We start from the raw sequence: 21,575 nt of genomic DNA, 5'->3' as shown, positions 1-21,575 counted from the left end.
CTTTATTTCTTTTCTCCTTCTCCCCTTCCTTTTCTTCTCTTCTACACTCTGGCCTCTTACCCCTTCTCCTCAGCTGCCTTTCTCCTCCCCCAGGGCCCCTCCCTCCTCCTTCCCTTTCTCCCATGGTCCACTCTATTCTCCTATCAGATTCCTTCCTCTCCAACCCTTTACCTTTCCCACCCCCATAGCTTCACCTATCACATAGAACATAGAAATCTACAGCACACTACAGGCCCTTCGGCCCACAATGTTGTGCCGACCATGTAACCTGCTCTAGAAACTGCCTAGAATTTCCCTACTGCATAGCCCTCTATTTTATGGCATGTTTACTTATTCTATATAAATATTTCCAAATTTCTTAACATCTACATGTTAAATGCAGTCACTGCATCAACATGACAACAGAAATATTTCTGAAATCTGATGGAAGCGTTCATTACAGTTTGCTCTAAACTGGCCATCAGGAATACCTGTACCTTGTGCTTTGATAGAAACATCCCTTCAGTACTTTGACATTCTATTTGTTAACAATTTTTAAAAATTATTTTGTTCTCCCTAATGACAAAGAATATTTTCCCATTTGCCTTTTATAGAAAATGGAAAACATAGAAACATAGAAAATAGGTGCAGGAGTAGGCCATTCGGCCCTTTGAGCCTGCACCGCCATTTATTATGATCATGGCTGATCATCCAACTCAGAACACCGCCCCAGCCTTCTCTCCATACCCCCTGACCCCCGTAGCCACAAGGGCCATATCTAACTCCTTCTTAAATATAGCCAATGAACTGGCCTCAACTGTTTCCTGTGGCAGAGAATTCCACAGATTCACCACTCTCTGTGTGAAGAAGTTTTTCCTAATCTCGGTCCTAAAAGGCTTCCCCTCTATCCTCAAACTGTGACCCCTCGTTCTGGACTTCCCCAACATCGGGAATAATCTTCCTGCATCTAGCCTGTCCAATCCCTTTAGGATCTTATACGTTTCAATCAGATCCCCCCTCAATCTTCTAAATTCCAACGAGTACAAGCCCAGTTCATCCAGTCTTTCTTCATATGAAAGTCCTGCCATCCCAGGAATCAATCTGGTGAACCTTCTTTGTACTCCCTCTATGGCAAGGATGTCTTTCCTCAGATTAGGGGACCAAAACTGCACACAATACTCCAGGTGTGGTCTCACCAAGGCCTTGTACAACTGCAGTAGTACCTCCCTGCTCCTGTACTCGAATCCTCTCGCTATAAATGCCAGCATACCATTCGCCTTTTTCACCGCCTGCTGTACCTGCATGCCCACTTTCAATGACTGGTGTATAATGACACCCAGGTCTCGTTGCACCTCCCCTTTTCCTAATCGGCCACCATTCAGATAATAATCTGTTTTCCTATTTTTGCCACCAAAGTGGATAACTTCACATTTATCCACATTAAATTGCATCTGCCATGAATTTGCCCACCCACCCAACCTATCCAAGTCACCCTGCATCCTCTTAGCATCCTCCTCACAGCTAACACTGCCCCCCAGCTTCGTGTCATCCGCAAACTTGGAGATGCTGCATTTAATTCCCTCATCCAAGTCATTAATATATATTGTAAATAACTGGGGTCTCAGCACTGAGCCTTGCGGTACCCCACTAGTCACCGCCTGCCATTCTGAAAAGGTCCCGTTTATTCCCACTCTTTGCTTCCTGTCTGCTAACCAACTGTCCACCCACACCAATACCTTACCCCCAATACCATGTGCTTTAAGTTTGCACACTAATCTCCTGTGTGGGACCTTGTCAAAAGCCTTCTGAAAATCCAAATATACCACATCCACTGGTTCTCCCCTATCCACTCTACTAGTTACATCCTCAAAAAATTCTATGAGATTCGTCAGACATGATTTTCCTTTCACAAATCCATGCTGACTTTGTCCGATGATTTCACCGCTTTCCAAATGTGCTGTTATCACATCCTTGATAACTGACTCCAGCAGTTTCCCCACCACCGACGTTAGGCTAACCGGTCTATAATTCCCCGGTTTCTCTCTCCCTCCTTTTTTAAAAAGTGGAGTTGCATTAGCCACCCTCCAATCCTCAGGAACTAGTCCAGAATCTAATGAGTTTTGAAAAATTATCACTAATGCATCCACTATTTCTTGGGCTACTTCCTTAAGCACCCTGGGATGCAGACCATCTGGCCCTGAGGATTTATCTGCCTTTAATCCCTTCAATTTACCTAACATCACTTCCCTACTAACATGTATTTCGCTCAGTTCCTCCATCTCACTGGACCCTCTGCCCCCTACTATTTCTGGAAGATTATTTATGTCCTCCTTAGTGAAGACAGAACCAAAGTAATTATTCAATTGGTCTGCCATGTTCTTGCTCCCCATAATCAATTCACCTGTTTCTGTCTGCAGGGGACCTACATTTGTCTTTACCAGTCTTCACAATTTTTGCCCACACCAAACTCACTGTGGACTTGTTACATTTGCAGCTTCACACTGTCTCACAAGAACATAAGAACACAAAAAGTGGGAGCAGGAGTCGGCCATCTGGCCCTTCGAGCCTGCTCCACCATTCAATAAGATCATAACTGATCTGACCATGGACTTATCTTCACCTACCTGCCTTTTCCCCCCATAACTCTTAATTCCCCTTACAAGAGAAAGTCTACAGATGCTGGAAATCTGAGCAACACACACAAAATGCTCCATCCTTCATCCAGCATTTTGTGTGTTGCTTGTCTTAATTATAATTACTGAGTAGCTTCCACTGCTTCATTAGGTAGAGAATTCCACAGATTCATCACTCTTTGGGAAAACCAGTTCCTCCTCATCTCTGTCCGAAATTTACTCCACCAAATCTTAAGGCTATGTCCCCTAGTTCTAGTCCCATCTACTAGTGGAAACAACTTTCCTGCCTCTATGTTATCTATCCCTTTCATAACTTTATATATTTCTAGAAGATCTCCTCTTATTCTTCTGAATTCCAGCGAGTACAGTCCCAGGCGACTCAATCTCTCCTCATAGTCTGACCCCCTCATCTCTGGAATCAACCTGGTGAACCTCCTCTGCACTGCCTCCAAAGCCTGTATACCTTTTTTCAAGTAAGGAGTAAGCACGCAGTACTCCAGGTCCAGCCTCACCAGTACCCTGTACAGTTGCAGCATAACCTGCCCACTCTCAAATACAATCCCTCTGGCAATGAAGGCCAACATTCTATTTGCCTTCTTGATAGCCTGCTGCACCTGCAAACCAACCTTCTGTGATTCATACGGAAGCACTCCCAATTCCTTATGCATAGCAGCATGCTGCAATCCTTTGCCATTTGAATAATAATCTGGTCTGCCATGTTTCCTTCCAAAGTGGATGACCTCATATTTGCCAACATGGTCCTCCATCTGCCAGACCCTTGCCCACTCACTTAACCTATCTGTATCTCTCTTCAGACTCTCCACACAATTTAACTTTTCCACTCAATTTTGTGTCATCAGCAAACTTAGATACATTACACTCGGCCCTCTCTTCCAGATCATTAAAATATATCGTGAACAGTTGTGGTCCCAGCACCGACCCCTGCAGCAAAATGTTCACCACTGATTGCCAACCAGAGTAACAACCATGTATCCCAACTCTCCGCTTTCTATTGGTTAACCAATCCTCTATCCATGCAAATATATCACCCCCAACTTTATGCATCCTTAACTTCTGGGTAAGTCTTTTATGTGGCACCTTATCGAATGCCTTCTGGCAATCCAAGAAGTAACGTCCATCTGTTCCTCTCTGTCCACAGCTCTTCAAAGAACTCCAGTTAATTTGTCAAACACCTTATCCACCTTTGTAACTGGTAACTTATAAAGAGAGCTTTTCAAGATTCAGCTTTTCCTCCTGCCCCATTTAATAATGTGGTACAGCACTGGGCAGGCCACTTGTCTCACAACATTGTGCAGGTACTAAATGTTCTCCTCCTGTTTATCATCCAAATCCCTTCATTTTCAGGTGAATATCTAAAAGCCTCAATTTCCACCAAACTGGCTGATTCTCTAGTAGACTATTCCAGGTATCTACCACTCTCTGCGTAAAAAATTGCTACTCACATCACCTTTAAACTCTCTCCTAACTTTAAAGCATGTCCACTGGGAACAGAGCACGTCCAGGGGAACAGATTTTGATTTTCCACTTCATTTCTCTGTAATTTTGTAATGAAATACCACTTTAAAATCAGCAAACATATTTACAACTTGAAATTTATTGGTTGATTTCTACTGAAAAAGAAATTATCCCCTTGTATATCCTCCACAGGATTTTCCCTGGTTAATATGGATTCCTCATCTACCAAATGATTTACTCTCCAGCTATTCAGTCAGGCCAGACCAGACACAAGCAACAATTCTCTTCTTAACACTACTTGAGTATACCAAATTTATTTTAACCTCTTCCCTTCTGCTTGCATTCCCTCTTACGATGACTGCTAAAAGTATTTCTACTTCTGTTACTCTTTCAATAGCAGTTGTATCTGTCAAACCAAAACCTTCTGACAGTCTTCAACCTAAAATGTTAACTCTGCTTCTCCTTCCCACAATCTACCTGACTTGTTGACTTTTGAAACATTTTCCTCTGCAGTTATGATTTCCAGTATCTGCAACATTTTCCATTTTCATTTCCGTAGCTATTATAACACCTCTCGTCCTCTCAATTATCATCGTGAGTGGGCCAGCGAAGGAGTGGAGCTTTGAGGCTCTGACTCGAGAGATTCTGGCAGGTTTGGCAGTTGGTCTGTGCAATCAAGTCAATCAAGATTTGAATAGCCCAGACTCAGCAGAAAGCAGCTGATTGGGCAGTTGAGGTCAGGTGACCAAACATTTTGAAAAGCTCAAACAGATAAATAGAGGGATAGCTCAAACGAAGCAGCCAGTGGAAAGTGGCCAGATCATGAGTGGGCCAGTGAAGGAGTGGAGCTTTGAGGCTTTGACTCGAGAGGCTTCGACGAGAAGCGGCGGAGGACAAGCTTGCTCGCAGTTAGTTTTTACAATGTCCCCTGAGACGGTGATGTGCCTCTCATGTGAGATGTGGCAGTCCTGGGGGAACGCCCCTCTCCTGCAGAGTCACATCTGCCAGAAGTGCAAACGGCTGGGCGATCTGGAAGACCGTGTAAGGAATCTGGAGCAGCAGCTGGATGACCTTCGACTCATAAGGGAGAATGAGGCAGTCATAGATGAGAGCTACAGGGAGGTAGTCACACTTAGGCTGTCGGAAGCAGGTCGTTGGGTGACAGTCAGAGGGGGGAAAGTGAAGGTGAGCAGACAGGTAGTGCAGAGCACCCCTGTAGCCATTCCCCTGAATAATAAGTTTACCGTCCTGGATACTGTTGGTGGGGACGACCGACCAGGTGTGAGCCACGGTGGCAGGGCCTCCAGCACTGAGTCTGACCCGGTGGTGCAGAAGGGTGGGACGGAGAAGAGGAGAGCTGTCGTCATTGGAGACTCTATAGTCAGGGGAGCAGACAGGAGATTTTGTGGACGTGAGAAGGACACCCGCATAGTTTGTTGCCTCCCGGGTGCCAGGGTCCGGGGTGTCTCTGACCGGGTGCACGACATCCTGGTACGAGAGGGAAAGCAACCAGAAGTCGTGATACATGTTGGGACCAACGACATAGGCAGGAAGAGGGATGAGGTCCTGAAGTGTGAGTTTCGGGAACTAGGCAGAAGGCTGAAGAACAGGACCTCAAGGGTGACGTTCTCAGGATTGTTGCCAGTGCTACGTGACAGAGATGGTAAGAATTGGAGGAGATGGCAGTTGAATGCGTGGCTGAGGAGTTGGTGCAGGGAGCAGGGTTTTAGATTTTTGGATCATTGGGATCTCTTCTGGGGAAGGTGTGACCTGCGCAGATTGGATGGGTTGCACCTGAACTCGAGGGGGAGCAATATCCTTGCAGGTAGGTTTGCTACCATGGTTCGGGAGGGTTTAAACTAATTTGTGAGGGGGATGGGACCCAAAGCGATAGAGCAGTGAAAGAAGTGCATGGAGTAAAGCCAGATCTAACATACAGAGAGGCTTTGAGGAAAGAGAAGCAGAATAAACGGTGTAAAGACAGTAAGGTAGAAGGGCTGAAATGTGTGTACCTCAATGCAAGAAGCATCAGGAACAAAGGTGATGAACAGAGAGCTTGGATACATACATGGAATTATGATGTAGTGGCCATTACAGAGACTTGGCTGGCACCAGGGCAGGAAAGGATTCTCAATATTCCTGGATTTCAGTGCTTTAAAAGGGATAGAAAGGGTGGAAAAAGGGGAGGAGGGGTGGCATTACTGGTCAGGGATACTATTACTGCCACAGAAAGGGTGGGTCATGTAGCAGGATCCTCTTTTGAGTCAATATCGGTGGGGAACAAGAAGGGAGCAGTTACTCTACTGGGGGTATTCTATAGGCCCCCTGGTAGCAGCAGAGATACAGAGGAGCAGATTGGGAGGCAGATTTTGAGATTTTGGAAAGGTGCAAAAATAACAGGGTTGTTATCATGGGTGACTTTAACTTCCCTAATATTGACTGGCACCTGATTAGTTCCAAGGGTTTAGATGGGGCAGAGTTTGTTAAGTGTGTCCAGGACGGATTCCTGTCACAGTATGTGGACAGGCCAACCAGGGGGAATGCCATACTAGATCTAGTACTAGGTAATGAACCGGGTCAGGTCACAGATCTCTCAGTGGGTGAGCATCTGGGGGACAGTGACCACCGCTCTCTGGCCTTTATAATTATCATGGAAAAGGATAGAATCAAAGAGGACAGGAAAATTTTTAATTGGGGAAAGGCAAATTATGAGGCTATAAGGCTAGAACTTGCGGGTGTGAATTGGGATGATGTTTTTGCAGGTAAATGTACTATGGACATGTGGTCGATGTTTAGAGATCTCTTGCGGGATGTAAGGGATAAATTTGTCCCGGTGAGGAAGATAAAGAATGGTAGGGTGAAGGAACCATGGGTGACAAGTGAGGTGGAAAATCTAGTCAGGAGGAAGAAGGCAGCATACATGAGGTTTAGGAAGCAAGGATCAGATGGGTCTATTGAGGAATATAGGGAAGCAAGAAAGGAGCTTAAGAAGGGCCTGAGAAGAGCAAGAAGGGGGCATGAGAAAGACTTGGCGAGTAGGGTAAAGGAAAACCCCAAGGCATTCTTCAATTATGTGAAGAAAAAAAGGATGACAGGAGTGAAGGTAGGACTGATTAGAGATAAAGGTGGGAAGATGTGCCTGGAGGCTGTGGAAATGAGCGAGGTCCTCAATGAATACTTCTCTTTGGTATTCACCAATGAGAAGGAACTTGATGATGGTGAGGACAATATGAGTGAGGTTGATGTTCTGGAGCATGCTGATATTAAGGGAGAGGAGGTGTTGGAGTTGTTAAAATACATTAGGACAGATAAGTCCCTGGGGCCTGACGGAATATTCCCCAGGCTGCTCCATGAGGCGAGAGAAGAGATTGCTGAGCCTCTGGCTAGGATCTTTATGTCCTCGCTGTCCACAGGAATGGTACCGGAGGATTGGAGGGAGGCGAATGTTTTTCCATTGTTCAAAAAAGGTAGTAGGGATAGTCCGGGTAATTATAGACCAGTGAGCCTTACGTCTGTGGTGGGAAAGCTGTTGGAAAGGATTCTTAGAGATAGGATCTATGGGCATTTAGAGAATCATGGTCTGATCAGGGACAGTCAGCATGGCTTTGTGAAGGGCAGATCGTGTCTAACAAGCCTGATAGAGTTCTTTGAGGAGGTGACCAGGCATATAGATGAGGGTAGTGCAGTGGATGTGATCTATATGGATTTTAGTAAGGCATTTGACAAGGTTCCACACGGTAGGCTTATTCAGAAAGTTAGAACGCATGGGATCCAGGGAAGTTTGGCCAGGTGGATTCAGAATTGGCTTGCCTGCAGAAGGCAGAGGGTGGTGGTGGAGGGAGTACATTCAGATTGGAAGATTGTGACTAGTTTTGTCCCACAAGGATCTGTTCTGGGACCTCTACTTTTCGTGATTTTTATTAACGACCTGGATGTGCGGGTAGAAGGGTGGGTTGGCAAGTTTGCAGACGACACAAAGGTTGGTGGTGTTGTAGATAGTGTAGAGGATTGTCAAAGATTGCAGAGAGACATTGATAGGATGCAGAAGTGGGCTGAGAAGTGGCAGATGGACTTCAACCCGGAGAAGTGTGAGGTGGTACACTTTGGAAGGACAAACTCCAAGGCAGAGTACAAAGTAAATGGCAGGATACTTGGTAGTGTGGAGGAGCAGAGGGATCTCGAGGTGCATGTCCACAGATCCCTGAAAGTTGCCTCACAGGTGGATAGGGTAGTTAAGAAAGCTTATGGGGTGTTAGCTTTCATCAGTCGAGGGATAGAGTTTAAGAGTCGCGATGTAATGATGCAGCTCTATAAAACTCTGGTTAGGCCACACTTAGAGTATTGTGTCCAGTTCTGGTCACCTCACTATAGGAAGGATGTGGAAGCATTGGAAAGGGTACAGAGGAGATTTACCAAGATGCTGCCTGGTTTAGAAAGTGTGCATTATGATCAGAGATTAAGGGAGCTAGGGTTTTGGAGAGAAGGAGGATGAGCGGGGACATGATAGAGGTGTACAAGATAATAAGAGGAATAGATAGAGTGAATAGCCAGCGCCTCTTCCCCAGGGCACCACTGCTCAATACAAGAGGACATGGCTTTAAGGTAAGGGGTGGGAAGTTCAAGGCGGATATTAGAGGAAGTTTTACTCAGAGAGTGGTTGGTGCGTGGAATGCACTGCCTGAGTCAGTGGTGGAGGCAGATACACTCATGAAGTTTAAGAGATTACTAGACAGGTATATGGAGGAATCTAAGGTGGGGGCTTATATGGGAGGCAGGGTTTGATGGTCAGCACAACATTGTGGGCCGAAAGGCCTGTACTGTGCTCTAGTATTCTATGTTCTATGTTCTATTATATTCCCTCTAATTTCTTTCTCTTGTTAAATGTCATTACTTTTCAGTAGTGTACCACTTTTTAGAGATTATTTCTCATTAGATATCCTCTGCCATTTAAAAGTTGGCAGTATCAACCTTTCTGGTTCTTAGGAAAAGGATTATGATGGCACACAATTTGGTGATTGTAAATTTATCCAAAAGAAGTCATCATGATCCAATGCTGAGCTTATGGCACAACAGTAGAACATCTAACTCCAGATTACAAGGCTATGGGTTAATATCATGTCAGTGTCACAAACACTGTGTTAGATTCTTTTTGGGGCCAGCATGCAATCACTTTAAAGCACCAGAGAGGACTGATGAGGATTCAGTTCCTCCTGCAGTCTGTAAGGAAATTGTATGTTCTGCGTGAGTTTCTTCTGGGTGCTCCAGTTCCCTCTGATATTCCAAAGATGTAAAGCTGGGGTTGGTGAGTTGTGGGCATGCAGTGCTGATGCAGGAAGTGACACTTGCGGGCTGACCCCGGCACAATCCTGATTTGATTTGACCCAAACATCGCATTTCATTGTGTGTTTCGATATTTCAATCCACATGTGACGAATAAGGTAATCTGCTTTAAAAGGTGAATGGAATTAGGGGATGAAAACCCTCATGAAGAGCTCTGAGCTGTCTTGCCACAATGTTCCCAAAACATCACAAACATGGTTACAGAAAGAAGCTGGCTGTCTGCTAAACAAACTGAATAAAAACACTTCACAAGCTTCAAGCCTCCAACTGCCCAGCATACCTCAGGGATAGCACATTCCATGAACTAAGACAATCCTTCCTGTGAGATCCATTTCTTGAGTGACAATCCAGTGAGCACTCATCCTGTTCATGGTCACCCCGTCTATGCAACCCACAAGAACACAGAGCCTATAACGGCATGTCCAATGCTATGCCACCTCACTGAGCTGCTCAGCTTTGTTCAGTTTACTACATTTTTCACTGCTGCTGTTTGCAAGGCAAGAATAAAAGCTGTGTACTTATTGGGAAAATGAGTTGGGAAACACTTTGGAAACTCAGTGTATTGCCACTTATCAGTGTCAGATTATGCTAAAGAAAAATTTATATTTAGCAGTTACCTTTTACAACATTAAGCTGCTGACTCCTGCTAGTAAAATAATTCAAAAAAGTTGTTTTCTACATTTCATCCTCTACTAAATAATTGTTTCAGATGAGCAAGCAGATTGAAGAAATGCTACATCAAGCTTTGGACCAGACACAAACCTGCTGGATGAAAGTCATCAGCGATTTCAGGATGCCAGTGCTGGATAGCTGACCTGCGGTACACCACATGAACTCGACCTTTCTCCTCTTCCTCGGCTTGCTTTCCCTTTTCGAGTGGTTCGATAAAATATTCCCCTTGAACTGTTCGGATCATGCCAGCCTAATGAGAAGGTCAAAACCAGGTTAGACTCAAATCTAAAATACATCCCGCCGCTGAACGTAAGGCGTCTGACTGTATGTTCTTGCTTGGTTTTCCTCTGGGGCCTCTGGTTTCCTCGCACATTCCAAAGACATTGGTTAGTTAATTGGTCACATGGGCACAACTGGGCAGGAAGGACCTGTTACCATGCTGTATCACCAATTTGAATTAAAATTTATCATCTTAACACAAAATATTAGTGCAGGATGGGTGAGAGAGGCACCTGATATTCTTTTATTTTCCAAATGTAAATTCACCCTCACCTCAATAGTTCTAATTTTACTAAGGTTGAAAAACACTTGCCAAAAAAGATAGATCAGGTCACACTGCCTTTTTCAGAGCAGCATGAAGAGAAATGAGCTTTATCAAGGGGAAAATTCTGCATCACACCAGGAATTCTTGTGGCACTTCCTAAGATATATTGCACCTTGCAAGTCAGTCATAGTTGTGCAGTACACAAATAGGAAAGAGGTTAGAGTCTAAGCTCTTCCTATCCATTACTTGTCCAAGTGCCTTTTGCAAGTCAGACTCAGTTATGCTGCACAGAAATGGCCCTTCCTTTTTCCCCTCGGGGAAGAGTGGTAGAGCTGAAATAGAGCAGTATAGAAGGCGCATGGCATGTTTGCGTTTACTCATCAAGGCATTGAATTCAAAAGTTCAGAAGTCAAGCTGTAATTTTATAAAATTTTGGTTAGGGCACATGTGGAGAATTGCATTTGATTCTGGTCACCCCATTATAGGAAGCACGGGGAGGCTTTGGAGAGAGCGCAGAAGAGGTTTATCAGGATACTGCCTGGATTGAAAGATGTGCATTATGTGGAGAGGTTGGACAAATTTAGGGTTGTGGACATAATTAAACCAATTAGTTTGGTGACACATTGTGGATGAAAGTGCCTGTTACTGGGCAATAGAACTGTTACATGTTTTATTGTTCAAAACCCCCAGTCTGTAGTCATCTACAACACCAACCCATCCCCCTCAATTCTCTCCCTCTCCCACTACCCTCGTACAGTCTTAAATTAACCAGCAGAAATAGAGTAAAGCATTCAGGCAATGACCTGAGTCAAATAAGCCCTGTAGCACCTAGGACACAAAACTGCCACCTGACAATGCTCTTATCATCACTCTCTGTTTAATAAATGATTTGGTCACCAGGGCTTAAAGTTTTAACTTTTCTTACTCTCTTTACTTTATGTCATCTGTTTGACAAAGAATAATTATGATTTACTCCGCTTGTTTTGAAACTTCCTGTGTTATGATTTTCAGCATCACTAGGTGATTCCAATCCATACATTGTTACAGCTGATGGCCGCCCTTCACTGACACAAATGGGTTCACCCTCTACTGTCAAAGAGTCAAATGGAGCACACAGCCATTCCCTTCAGTTAGCAGGTAGAGTACCAGCTGAACGAGATCCCTATAGGCCTGTGCCCCTCTGTTCCTTTTTAATTATGTACCTGTGTGGATGCCTTTTAAATATTGTAATTTCAGCAGCCTCTACCATCTCATTCCACATTAGATTAGATTAGATTAGATTATGAGAACATTCGGTCCTCTTTTATTGTCATTTAGAATTGCATACATGCATTGAGAAATGATACAATGTTTCTCCAGAGTGATATCACAGAAAACAGGACAAACCAAAGACTAACACTGACAGAATTATAACACATAGTTACAGCAGTGCAAAGCAATACCATAATTTGATGAAGAACAGTCCAGAGGCACAGTAAAAGAAGTCTCAAAGTCCTCAAGTCGATCGACTCCCGAGTCCCCGATAGCAGGCGGCAAAAGGGAGAAACTCCCTGCCATAAACCTCCAGGCACCATCAACTTGCGGATACCTTGGAAGCAGCCGACCACAGCGGACACTGAGTCCATCCGTATACCCATCACCTCAGATCTCATGCATTTCCCCTCTCACCTTAAGCCTGTACCCTCTTGATTGAGACTCCTCTACCCCGGAAAAAAAATGAAAATGCTCCCTATCTACAATCCTCATGATAATATACACCTCTCAGTTTGGACACTCACACTCCAGGTAAAAAAAAAAAGTTTATCCAGGCTCTCATATTATACACCTCTCAGTCTGCAACACACACTCCAGGAAAAACACAGCTTACCCAGGCTCTCATTACAACAAACCCTCTATCCTGGAAACCAGCTCGATGATGTTTCTCTGCACTCTTTCCAGCTTAATGACATCCTTCCGAAGCTTGGAACAGATATAGAGTCAGAATCAGGTTTAATATCACTGACGTAGGACGTGAAATTTTTTGTTTTACAGTAGCAGTACAGTGCAAGACAAAAAAAAACCATTAGTTCAGTAAGAAATAGTAAAAAATGTTCTGCAACAGGTGAAAAATGGTGAAGTCATGCTCATGGGTTCATGGACTGTTCAGAAATCTGGTGGCAGAGGGGAAGAAGCTGTTCCTAAAACATTGAGTGTGTGTCTTCAGACACCTGTCCCTCCTCCTTGACGGTAGCAATTGGGAAAAGAGCATGTCCTGGTTGGTGAGGGTCCTTAATGATGGGTACTGCCTTCCTGGGGCCTCACTTTTTGAATCTCTTTGCATCTGGAGAGGCTACTGCCTATGATTGAACTGACAGAGTTTACAACCCTCTTTCTGCAGCTTACACTGATTCTGTGCGTTGCCCTCCACTGTAGACAGCGGTGCAAACACTCAGCATACTCTCCACGGTGCTTTTGTAGAAATATGCAACTCTTTGATGACATACCAAATCTCCCTAAACTCTTCATGAAATATAGCTGCTGGGATACCTTCTTCGTAATTGTGTCAATATATTGGGCCCAGGATAGACATTCAAAGATGCTGACACTCAGGAACATTAAGCTGTTTGCACTTTCCACTGCTGACCTCTTGATGGAAGACCAGTGTGTGTTCCCTGACTTTCCCTTCCTTAATTCCACAATTAATTCCCCGGTCTTACTAACACTGAGTGCAACATTGTTGTGGTAACACATCCAAGTGTGGTCACATGAGATCAGCTCTGAACCATGAAGACAAGTGTACCTCCTTCATCACACTGTCTGTTTGACACTTCACGGAACGGCACCCTGTCTCCCTGTTCTATCACACTCTCACTAAGACACTGCAAATCCTGTCCCAGTTTAACTAACAAAAATCAAAGCTCAAAAAGATCAAAGTACATTCATTAACGAAGTGTGTATCCTATATACAACCTTAAGATTCATCACCTTACAGGTAACCAGAAAACAAAGAAACCCACGGAACCCATTAAAAAAACACCCAATGTGCACAAAAAACAAACCGTGCAAACAATAAAAGCAAGTAAATTTCAAAACTGAAGTTCACAAAAGTGAGTCCACAAACACGAAGCCAGTCACAGCCAGTCCGGGAGGCCATTGGTTACAGGCCACAGCCTCAGTTCAGTGCAGAGATGAGTAAACCTTGCGAGCAGTGAGCAGAACACTGTCCCGTCCTCTCCTCTGGCCCTGACAACCTGATCTTTTCAATTTGGCCCAGCGCTTAAGTCAGCCAAACAGTGGGTTGTTCCTTGCTCTCAGACACAGACCTTGCCACTTTCGATCTGCTCTCAGGCCTGGGCCACACCACTTCAGCTCTCAGTTCTGCCACTTTGAATCGGCTCCTAGCCCACAGCAGCATTGCTCCTTCTCCACTGTCAGCCCCAGGCCTGGGCCACACCACCTTGATTCGGCCTATACATAACACACTGCAACAGTCCTGCACCTTTGTGTCTTCATTCACGCGGCAAAAGTGACAGGTGGTTCAAAAGCTGAACTCCAAAATGGAAGTTGAGGCTTTTGATTGCCGAGATCATTTTCCAGACAAAGTATGAGCAATAAACAGCTAATAGTTGTGTTTGCACCAACTTAAACCAGAATCAAAACTTTTGCGCTTACTTGAGTTAATTTCCATCTGCTGCTCCTTCGCCCACTTTTCCAGTTACTCTAGATTCTGTTGTAATTTTAGATAACCATTTTGTGGTCCACTATACCACAGAATTTGATGTCATCCGAAAACGTGCTAACCTGGGGTATTGCCTAATAACAGTGACAGAATGGTGATGCACAGTCAGTGGGTGTATTGGTCTAGTAGGTTAAGGCATTTCCATTCATGGAAGTCATTTCCATTCATCACAAAGATTCATCTGATATCTTTGTGTGTGTAATTGGTGGAAATCTTATGCCTGTGAGGCATTACCAAAGAAGCCTACAGTTTCTGTAGAGAATTAAAATTTCAATTATTCTGTCATTGTAAAACTGCTCTTTTTTGACTGATGTAAATAAGATTCATGTCAAGATATCTGCAGCAGAACAGGAGAGATTTTTGAGGATATTCCAGGTAATTAAATCAATGTTTCAGTTCACTCCAATATTTATCAGAAGAAATAATTCAGCACCCCATCCTGCAATACTGCAGCAAGCTTGGCTCTCTTCAGGGAATTATTGAACCAATCTGCTTTGCTAAAATTACCCAGTTGGACAAAATGCAAAGCAAGGAATGCCAATTTTGCTGGGATTCCTAACTTCATTTCCATGAAAACTCCATGAAAATCTTAAAAACAAATCACCAACTATGGAAATCTTATATAAAATATTGATTTTGATAAGCATAAGGCCACAAAACATAGGAACAAAATTAGGCCATTCAGCCTAAGTCTGCATCATGGCTGATTTATTATCCCCCACAAACTATTCTCCTGCCTTCTTCCTGTACCTTTAATGCCCTTGCTAATTAACAACCTATCAAGCTATGCTTTAAACACATCCAATGACTTGGCCTCTATAGCTGTCCGTGGCAATGAATTCCAGATTTACTATGTCTGCCCAAAGAAATTCCTCCTCATCTGTTCTAAAGGGAAACCCTTCATTTCAAAGGCTGTACCCTCTGATCCTAGACTTACTGCAGGAAATATGCTCTCCACATCCACTCTACTTACACCTTTCAATATTCAGCAGGCCAGGCAGCATCTCTAGGAAGAGGTACAGTCGACGTTTCGGGCCGAGACCCTTCATCAGGACTAACTGAAGAAAGAGCTAGTAAGAGATTTGACCAAAGAGTAAGACCAATTCTCTTACTAACTCTTCCTTCAGTTAGTCCTGACGAAGGGTCTCGGCCCAAAACGTCGACTGTACCTCTTCCTAGAGATGCTGCCTGGCCTGCTGCGTTCACCAGCAACTTTGATGTGTGTTGCTTGAATTTCCAGCATCTGCAGAATTCCTCTTGTTTACCTTTCAATATTCGGTAGGTTTCAATGAGATCTTCTTTCAATCTTTAACATTCAGCGAATACAGGCCCAGAGACATCATATGCTACTCATACATTAACCCTTTTCATTCCCAGGATCATTCTCATGAACTTCCTCTAGTCTCTCTCCAATGCCAGCATGTATTTTCAAAACTGCTCACAAAAGTCCAAGTGCGGTCTGACCAACATCTTATAAAGTCTCAGCATTACATCCTTCCTTTTATATGCTAGTCCTCTTGAAAGGAATGCTAACATTGTATTTGCGTTCCTCACCACTGACTCAACCTGCAAGTTAACCTTCAGGGAATCCTGCATAAGGTCTCCCAAGTCCCCTTGAACCTTGGATTTTTGAAATTTCTGCCAGTTTAGAAAATAGTCCATACCTTTATTCTTTCTACTGAAGTGCATGACCACACACTTCCCTACACTATATTCCACCTACTATTTACTTGTCCATTCTCCTAATCTGCCCAAGTCCTTCTGCAGAATTCATGCTTCGTCACCGCTACCTGCCTCTCCACCTATCTTTGAATAATCTGCAAATGTGGCCACAAGGCCATCGATTGCATCGTCCAAATCATTGACATTTATCATGAAAAATGTGGTTGCAACACCAACCCCTGCAGAACACCACCAGTCACCAGCAGCCACCACCAGTCACCAGCAGCCACCACCAGTCACCAGCAGTCACCAGCAGCCACCACCAGTCACCAGCAGCCACCAGCAGTCACCAAGAAAAGGCTCCCCGTCCTCCCACTCTTTGCTTTCTGCCAGTAAGCCAATCTTCTGTCTATTCAAGTATCTTTCTTTAATGGTATTACAGGAAAATTTATTGTTTAGCAGCCTTATGAAAATCCAAATAAATAACTCTCCTTTGGCCTATCCTGTGTGTTATTTCCTCAAAGAATTACGACAGATTTGTCAGGCAAGATTACCCCCTAAGGAAACCATGCTGACTTTGGCCTACTTTATCACGAGCCCTTAAACCACATCCCTAGTAATGAAACCCAGAATCTTACCAACCATTGTATTCCATCTAACTGGTCTATAAGTTCCTTTCTTTTGCCTACCTTCCTGTATAAAGAGTGGAGTGACATTTGCAAATTTCCAGTCAACTGGAACCATTCCAGAATCTAGTGATGCTTGAAGGATCATTACTAATGCTCCACAATCTCTTCAGCTACTTCTTTTAGAACCTTGGAGTGTAGTTCATTTGTTCCAGGCTACTTATCTACCTTCAGACCTTTCACCTTCCCAGCACCTTCTCTTCAGCAATCATAACTACACTCACTTCCGCTCCCCGACACGCTTGAATTTCTGGCATATTGCAGGAGTCTACCACAGAGAATATTGATGCAAAATACTTTTGAGTTCATCTGCCATTTTTTTGACCCCCATTACTACCTCTCCAGCATAATTTTCTAGCGGTCCAATATCAACTCGTGCCTCTCTTTTACTCTTTATATATCTGAAAAAATATTTGGTATCTCTGTTACATTATTGGCTAGCTTACCTTCATATTTCATTTTTTTTCTAGTTGCCTTCTGTCGGTTTGTATAAGCTTCCCAGCCCTCTAGCTCTCCCACTAATCTTGGCTATATTGTATACCCTCACTTATACTTCTCGTCTGTCTTTGACTTCCCTTGTCAGCCACAGTTACCTCATCCTCCCTTTAGAATACTACTACTTCTTTGGGATGCATCTATCCTGCACCTTCCGAATTTGTCCCAGAAACACCAGCCATTGCATCACTGTCATCATCCCGGTTAAGAGCCCCTTCCAGTTAATTTTAGCCAGCTCTTCTCCCGTGACATTGTAGATCCATCCCAATACGGGTGCATCTGATCTTAACTTCTCCCTCTCAAGCTGCAGGATGAATTTCATCATACTACGATCACTGCTTCTTAAGGGTTCCTTTACTTTAAGCTCCCTCAAGTCTGATTCATTACACAACACCCAATCATTAATTTTATTTTCCTGAGTGGGCCCAACCACAAGCTGCTCCTATCTCTTGGGATCCAGCACCAAAAGGATCTTCCCAATCTCCCTGCATATTGAAATCACCCATGACTATTGTAATATATTTATTTTTATATCGTTTCTCTTGCTCCCATTGTAACTTATACCCCACATCCTACCATTTTATATATATATACATACACACACATACACACACACATCTATATAACTCCTATCAGTTTCTTTACTTGATCCACAAGGATTCTACATCTTCCAATCCTTTATTCTGAAATATGATTCAATGGTCAAGATCTTTTGGGTTAAGATGTAACTTGTAGGGACACAAGTACATTATACTGTAAATCAAGATAGGAGCGTTTGCTTCACTTGAGCCCTGTTGCATCATTCAGTAAGATACAGGTGATCTTTACCTTCCTGCCCTGTCACCATATCTTTACAATCCCCTCATGTCCAGTATGCAAGGACTGAGCATCAACATAAAGAAAATTTAATCTAAGCCTTATTCTAATGCTCCACCTCTTTTGCTCTAAATTCTGTAGTATAAGAAAGCACATTGCATCCATTATATCATTCACACTCAAATCTCCTCATTAAATTCCAGTAAGCATAGGTCAATCTTCCTCAATTAATCCTCAACGAATATTTCTCATTCTAGGTTTACATCAACACTATAAAATTCCAACAAGCTTAATCGATATTTTGCAATAAAGATCAAAATACCACTTGAATTCCCAAAAGCTTGTGAATATGTACATTTGAAAATGAAAAACCTCAAATTTTCCAACGTTACTATCCGTTACCTGCAGGTTTGCTGGTGCAGGTGAGATGATGACACGTGAATCTTCTGTTTTTTTAATGTAAGTTATTGAATGGAGCAAAATCTTACTAAACGTTCTGGTCCAGGTTCAAAATGAGAAACATAAACAGACCCAAGAGATAAAATTACTACTCAGAACTGAGATAGTACAAGTTAGAGTTCCATCATGAGTTGTATCATAAATTGTTAGATTAATGTAGTGTAATTTTTCAAAACATCCAGCTTCTGTCTGGAAATTATTAACACAAGAATTTATATTTCATTTTGTGCTGAATAATATATTGTAAAACAATTAATGATCACAGTTTGACTGTAATCTTTTCTCCAAAGCGACTGTGAAAGGTTTGAGGAATTACAGGTGCTTGAGAGCGTGGCACTGAGACTTTTACCTTGACATAATGTTGATCTGAAATGGATCAAGAGCTCTGTGTTCCATTAGTTTTAATATCCCAGAATATCTGTCAGCCAACCAGACACTACAGCCTTGCCAACACAAACATGTGGGATTCAGCAAGAGGGGCCAACTTTCAGAGACTGGCTGTTCAGTTTAAAATGGAATAAATGTGCATTTATTAACAAAGTGGAGCTACAGAGTCAACTAGAGCTCCAGCATCTTTCATCATCTTGGATGTCATAGAACACTACACCACAGAAAACAGGCCATTCGGCCCTTCTAGTCTGTGCCGAAACATTATTCCACTAGTCCCATTGTCCATAATCCTCCAGACCTCTCCCATCCATGTACCTATCCAATTTATTCTTAAAGCCTAAGAGTGAGCCCGCATTTACCACGTCAGATGGCAGCTCATTCCACACTCCCACCACTCTCTGAGTGAAGAAGTTCCCCCGAATATTCCCCCAAACCTTTCCCCTTTCACCCTAAAGCCATGTCCTCTCGTATTTATCTCTCCTAATCTAAGTGGAAAGGGCCTATTCACATTTACTCTGTCTATACCCCTCAAAATTTTGTAATCCTCTATTAAATCTCCCCTCATTCTTCTCCAAGGAATAAAGTCCTAACCTATTCAATCTTTCCCTGTAACTCAACACCTGAAGACCCAGCAACATCCTAGTAAATCTTCTCTGCACACTTTTCATCTTACTGATATCCTTCCTATAGTTAGGTGACCAGAACTGTAAGCAATACTCCAAATTTGACCTCACCAATGTCTTATACAACCTCCCCATAATGTCCCAACTCCTACACTCAATACTTCGATTTATGAATGCCTGTGACACCACTTTCAGGGAATTATGCATCTGAACTCCCAGATCCCTTTGTTCCTCCGCACTCCTCAGTGCCCTACCATTTACTGTGTACGTCCAACCTTGATTTGTCCTTCCAAAATGCAGCACCTCACGCACTAAATTCCATCTGCCATTTTCTGGCCCATTTTTCCAGTTGGTCCACATCCCTCTGCAAGCTTCGAAAGCCTTCCTCGCTGTCCACAACGCCTCCAATCTTAGTGTCATCAGCAAACTTGCTGATCCAATTTACCACATTATTATCGAGATCATTGATATAGACAACAAATGTCCCAGCACAGATCCTTGAGGCACACCACTAGTCACAGGCCTCCAGTCTGAGAAGCACTTATCCACTACCACTCTCTGTCTTCTCCCACACAGCCAATTTCGAATCCAGTTTACAACCTCTCCATGGATACCTAGTGCCCGAACCTTCTGAACTAATCTCCCATGTGGGACCTTTGTCAAAGACCTTACTAAAGTCCATGTAGACAACATCCACAGCCTTTCCTTCGTCTACTTTCTTGGTAACCTCAAAAAACTCTACAAGATTCATTAAACGCGATCTATCTCGCAAAAAGCCACGCTGACTATCCTTAATCAGTCCTTGGCTGTCCAAATACTTGTCTATCCGATCTCTCCGAACACCTTCCAATAATTTACCTACTACTGATGTCAGGCTCACCGGCCTGTACTTACCTGGTTTACTTTTGGAGCCTTTTTTAAACAACGTTTAAACAATGGAACAACATGAGCTACCCTCCAATCCTCTGGCACTATACCCATGTCACTTGAAGCAGAATCCGTGCAGGAGTGTCTTTGCGGTTACCTGCTGAATCTCACTGTGTAGGTACCAATGGAAATCTTCATAGGCACAGAAGGCAGTGTGATTCACAGCAAAGGGTCAAAAAAAATGGAAATGCATTTACTACTCTTGCTGTCACAGATACGCTATAATTATTTAATACAGTGTAATTCTGCATGCCAATGATTACAAATCACCTTCTTGTCCCAGACTCCAACCAGGGTTGCCAACTTTCTCGACACTTGTGTTTACCCTGAGAAAGACTACCATGACCATAAAGCCCTGTGCATGCGTGTACATGCCGATCTTTTTCTACAAATCGGTTTTGGCTTAATCTTCCCGATTCTGATATACTGTACATACATTATTTCTACTTTATGTAGGCTGTGCATTTATCATATCATTCCTGCTTTTACCATATGTTAGTGTTATTTTAGGTTTTGTGTTATTGGTATGATTTGGTAGATTATTTTTTGGGTCTGGGAATGCTCAAAAATTATTCCCATATAAATTAATGGTAATTGCTTCTGCGCTTTACGCCATTTCGGCACGAACGGTTTCATAGGAACGCTCTACCTTAGCGGGGGAAATACGGGACAAGGGCGGTCCTGTATGGGACAAACCAATTTAGCCCAATATACGGGATTTCCCGGCTAATATGGGACAGTTGGCAACCCTACAGTCAACACAAATGCATCTTTATTTACATATTGCAACAGACAAGGTTATTTAGGCGTCTAGTTCTGTGGCGGTTTTTACCATTCCATTTCCGCCATCTTATTTTCCATAATGCCCTGCAATTTACCCTCCCTCATACTCTCAACAATTCCACTTGGATTCCAAACTACTTTTGTGCTAATTGTCTTTTGGACGGGGAGGAAACCCCATCTATAACAAGGGAAATGCATGTAAAGAGTAACTAAAGATCGAGTCAAACCCAGGTTTAAGAAACTGTGAGGCAGCATCACTAACCACTGCATTGCCGTACTGCCTTATCCACCTCAGATTTAAAATTACCAACTGACCTAGATAAATTAGAAGTCTGAATTTCAACCACATTGTGTGGAGAAGTATTTCTCAAC

At 43.2% G+C, this 21,575-nt stretch overlaps 1 protein-coding gene across 7 annotated transcripts in view; it reads right to left on the bottom strand.

Annotated features, from left to right (window-relative positions):
• Window positions 1-21,575, bottom strand: part of adamts3 (ADAM metallopeptidase with thrombospondin type 1 motif, 3) — a 370,913-nt gene that overhangs the window by 292,895 nt on the left and 56,443 nt on the right. For all 7 annotated transcript variants that reach the window (XM_072281905.1, XM_072281906.1, XM_072281908.1 and 4 more), the window contains exon 4: window positions 10,191-10,350. In XM_072281905.1, the coding sequence (XP_072138006.1) occupies window positions 10,191-10,350 (160 nt within the window). The remainder of the gene's footprint in view (window positions 1-10,190; window positions 10,351-21,575) is intronic.

Source organism: Mobula birostris, chromosome 17 (genome assembly GCF_030028105.1).
Source record: "Mobula birostris isolate sMobBir1 chromosome 17, sMobBir1.hap1, whole genome shotgun sequence".
NCBI classification, from domain to species: Eukaryota; Metazoa; Chordata; class Chondrichthyes; order Myliobatiformes; family Myliobatidae; genus Mobula; species Mobula birostris.
This window is presented reverse-complemented; position numbering and strand designations above follow the sequence as displayed.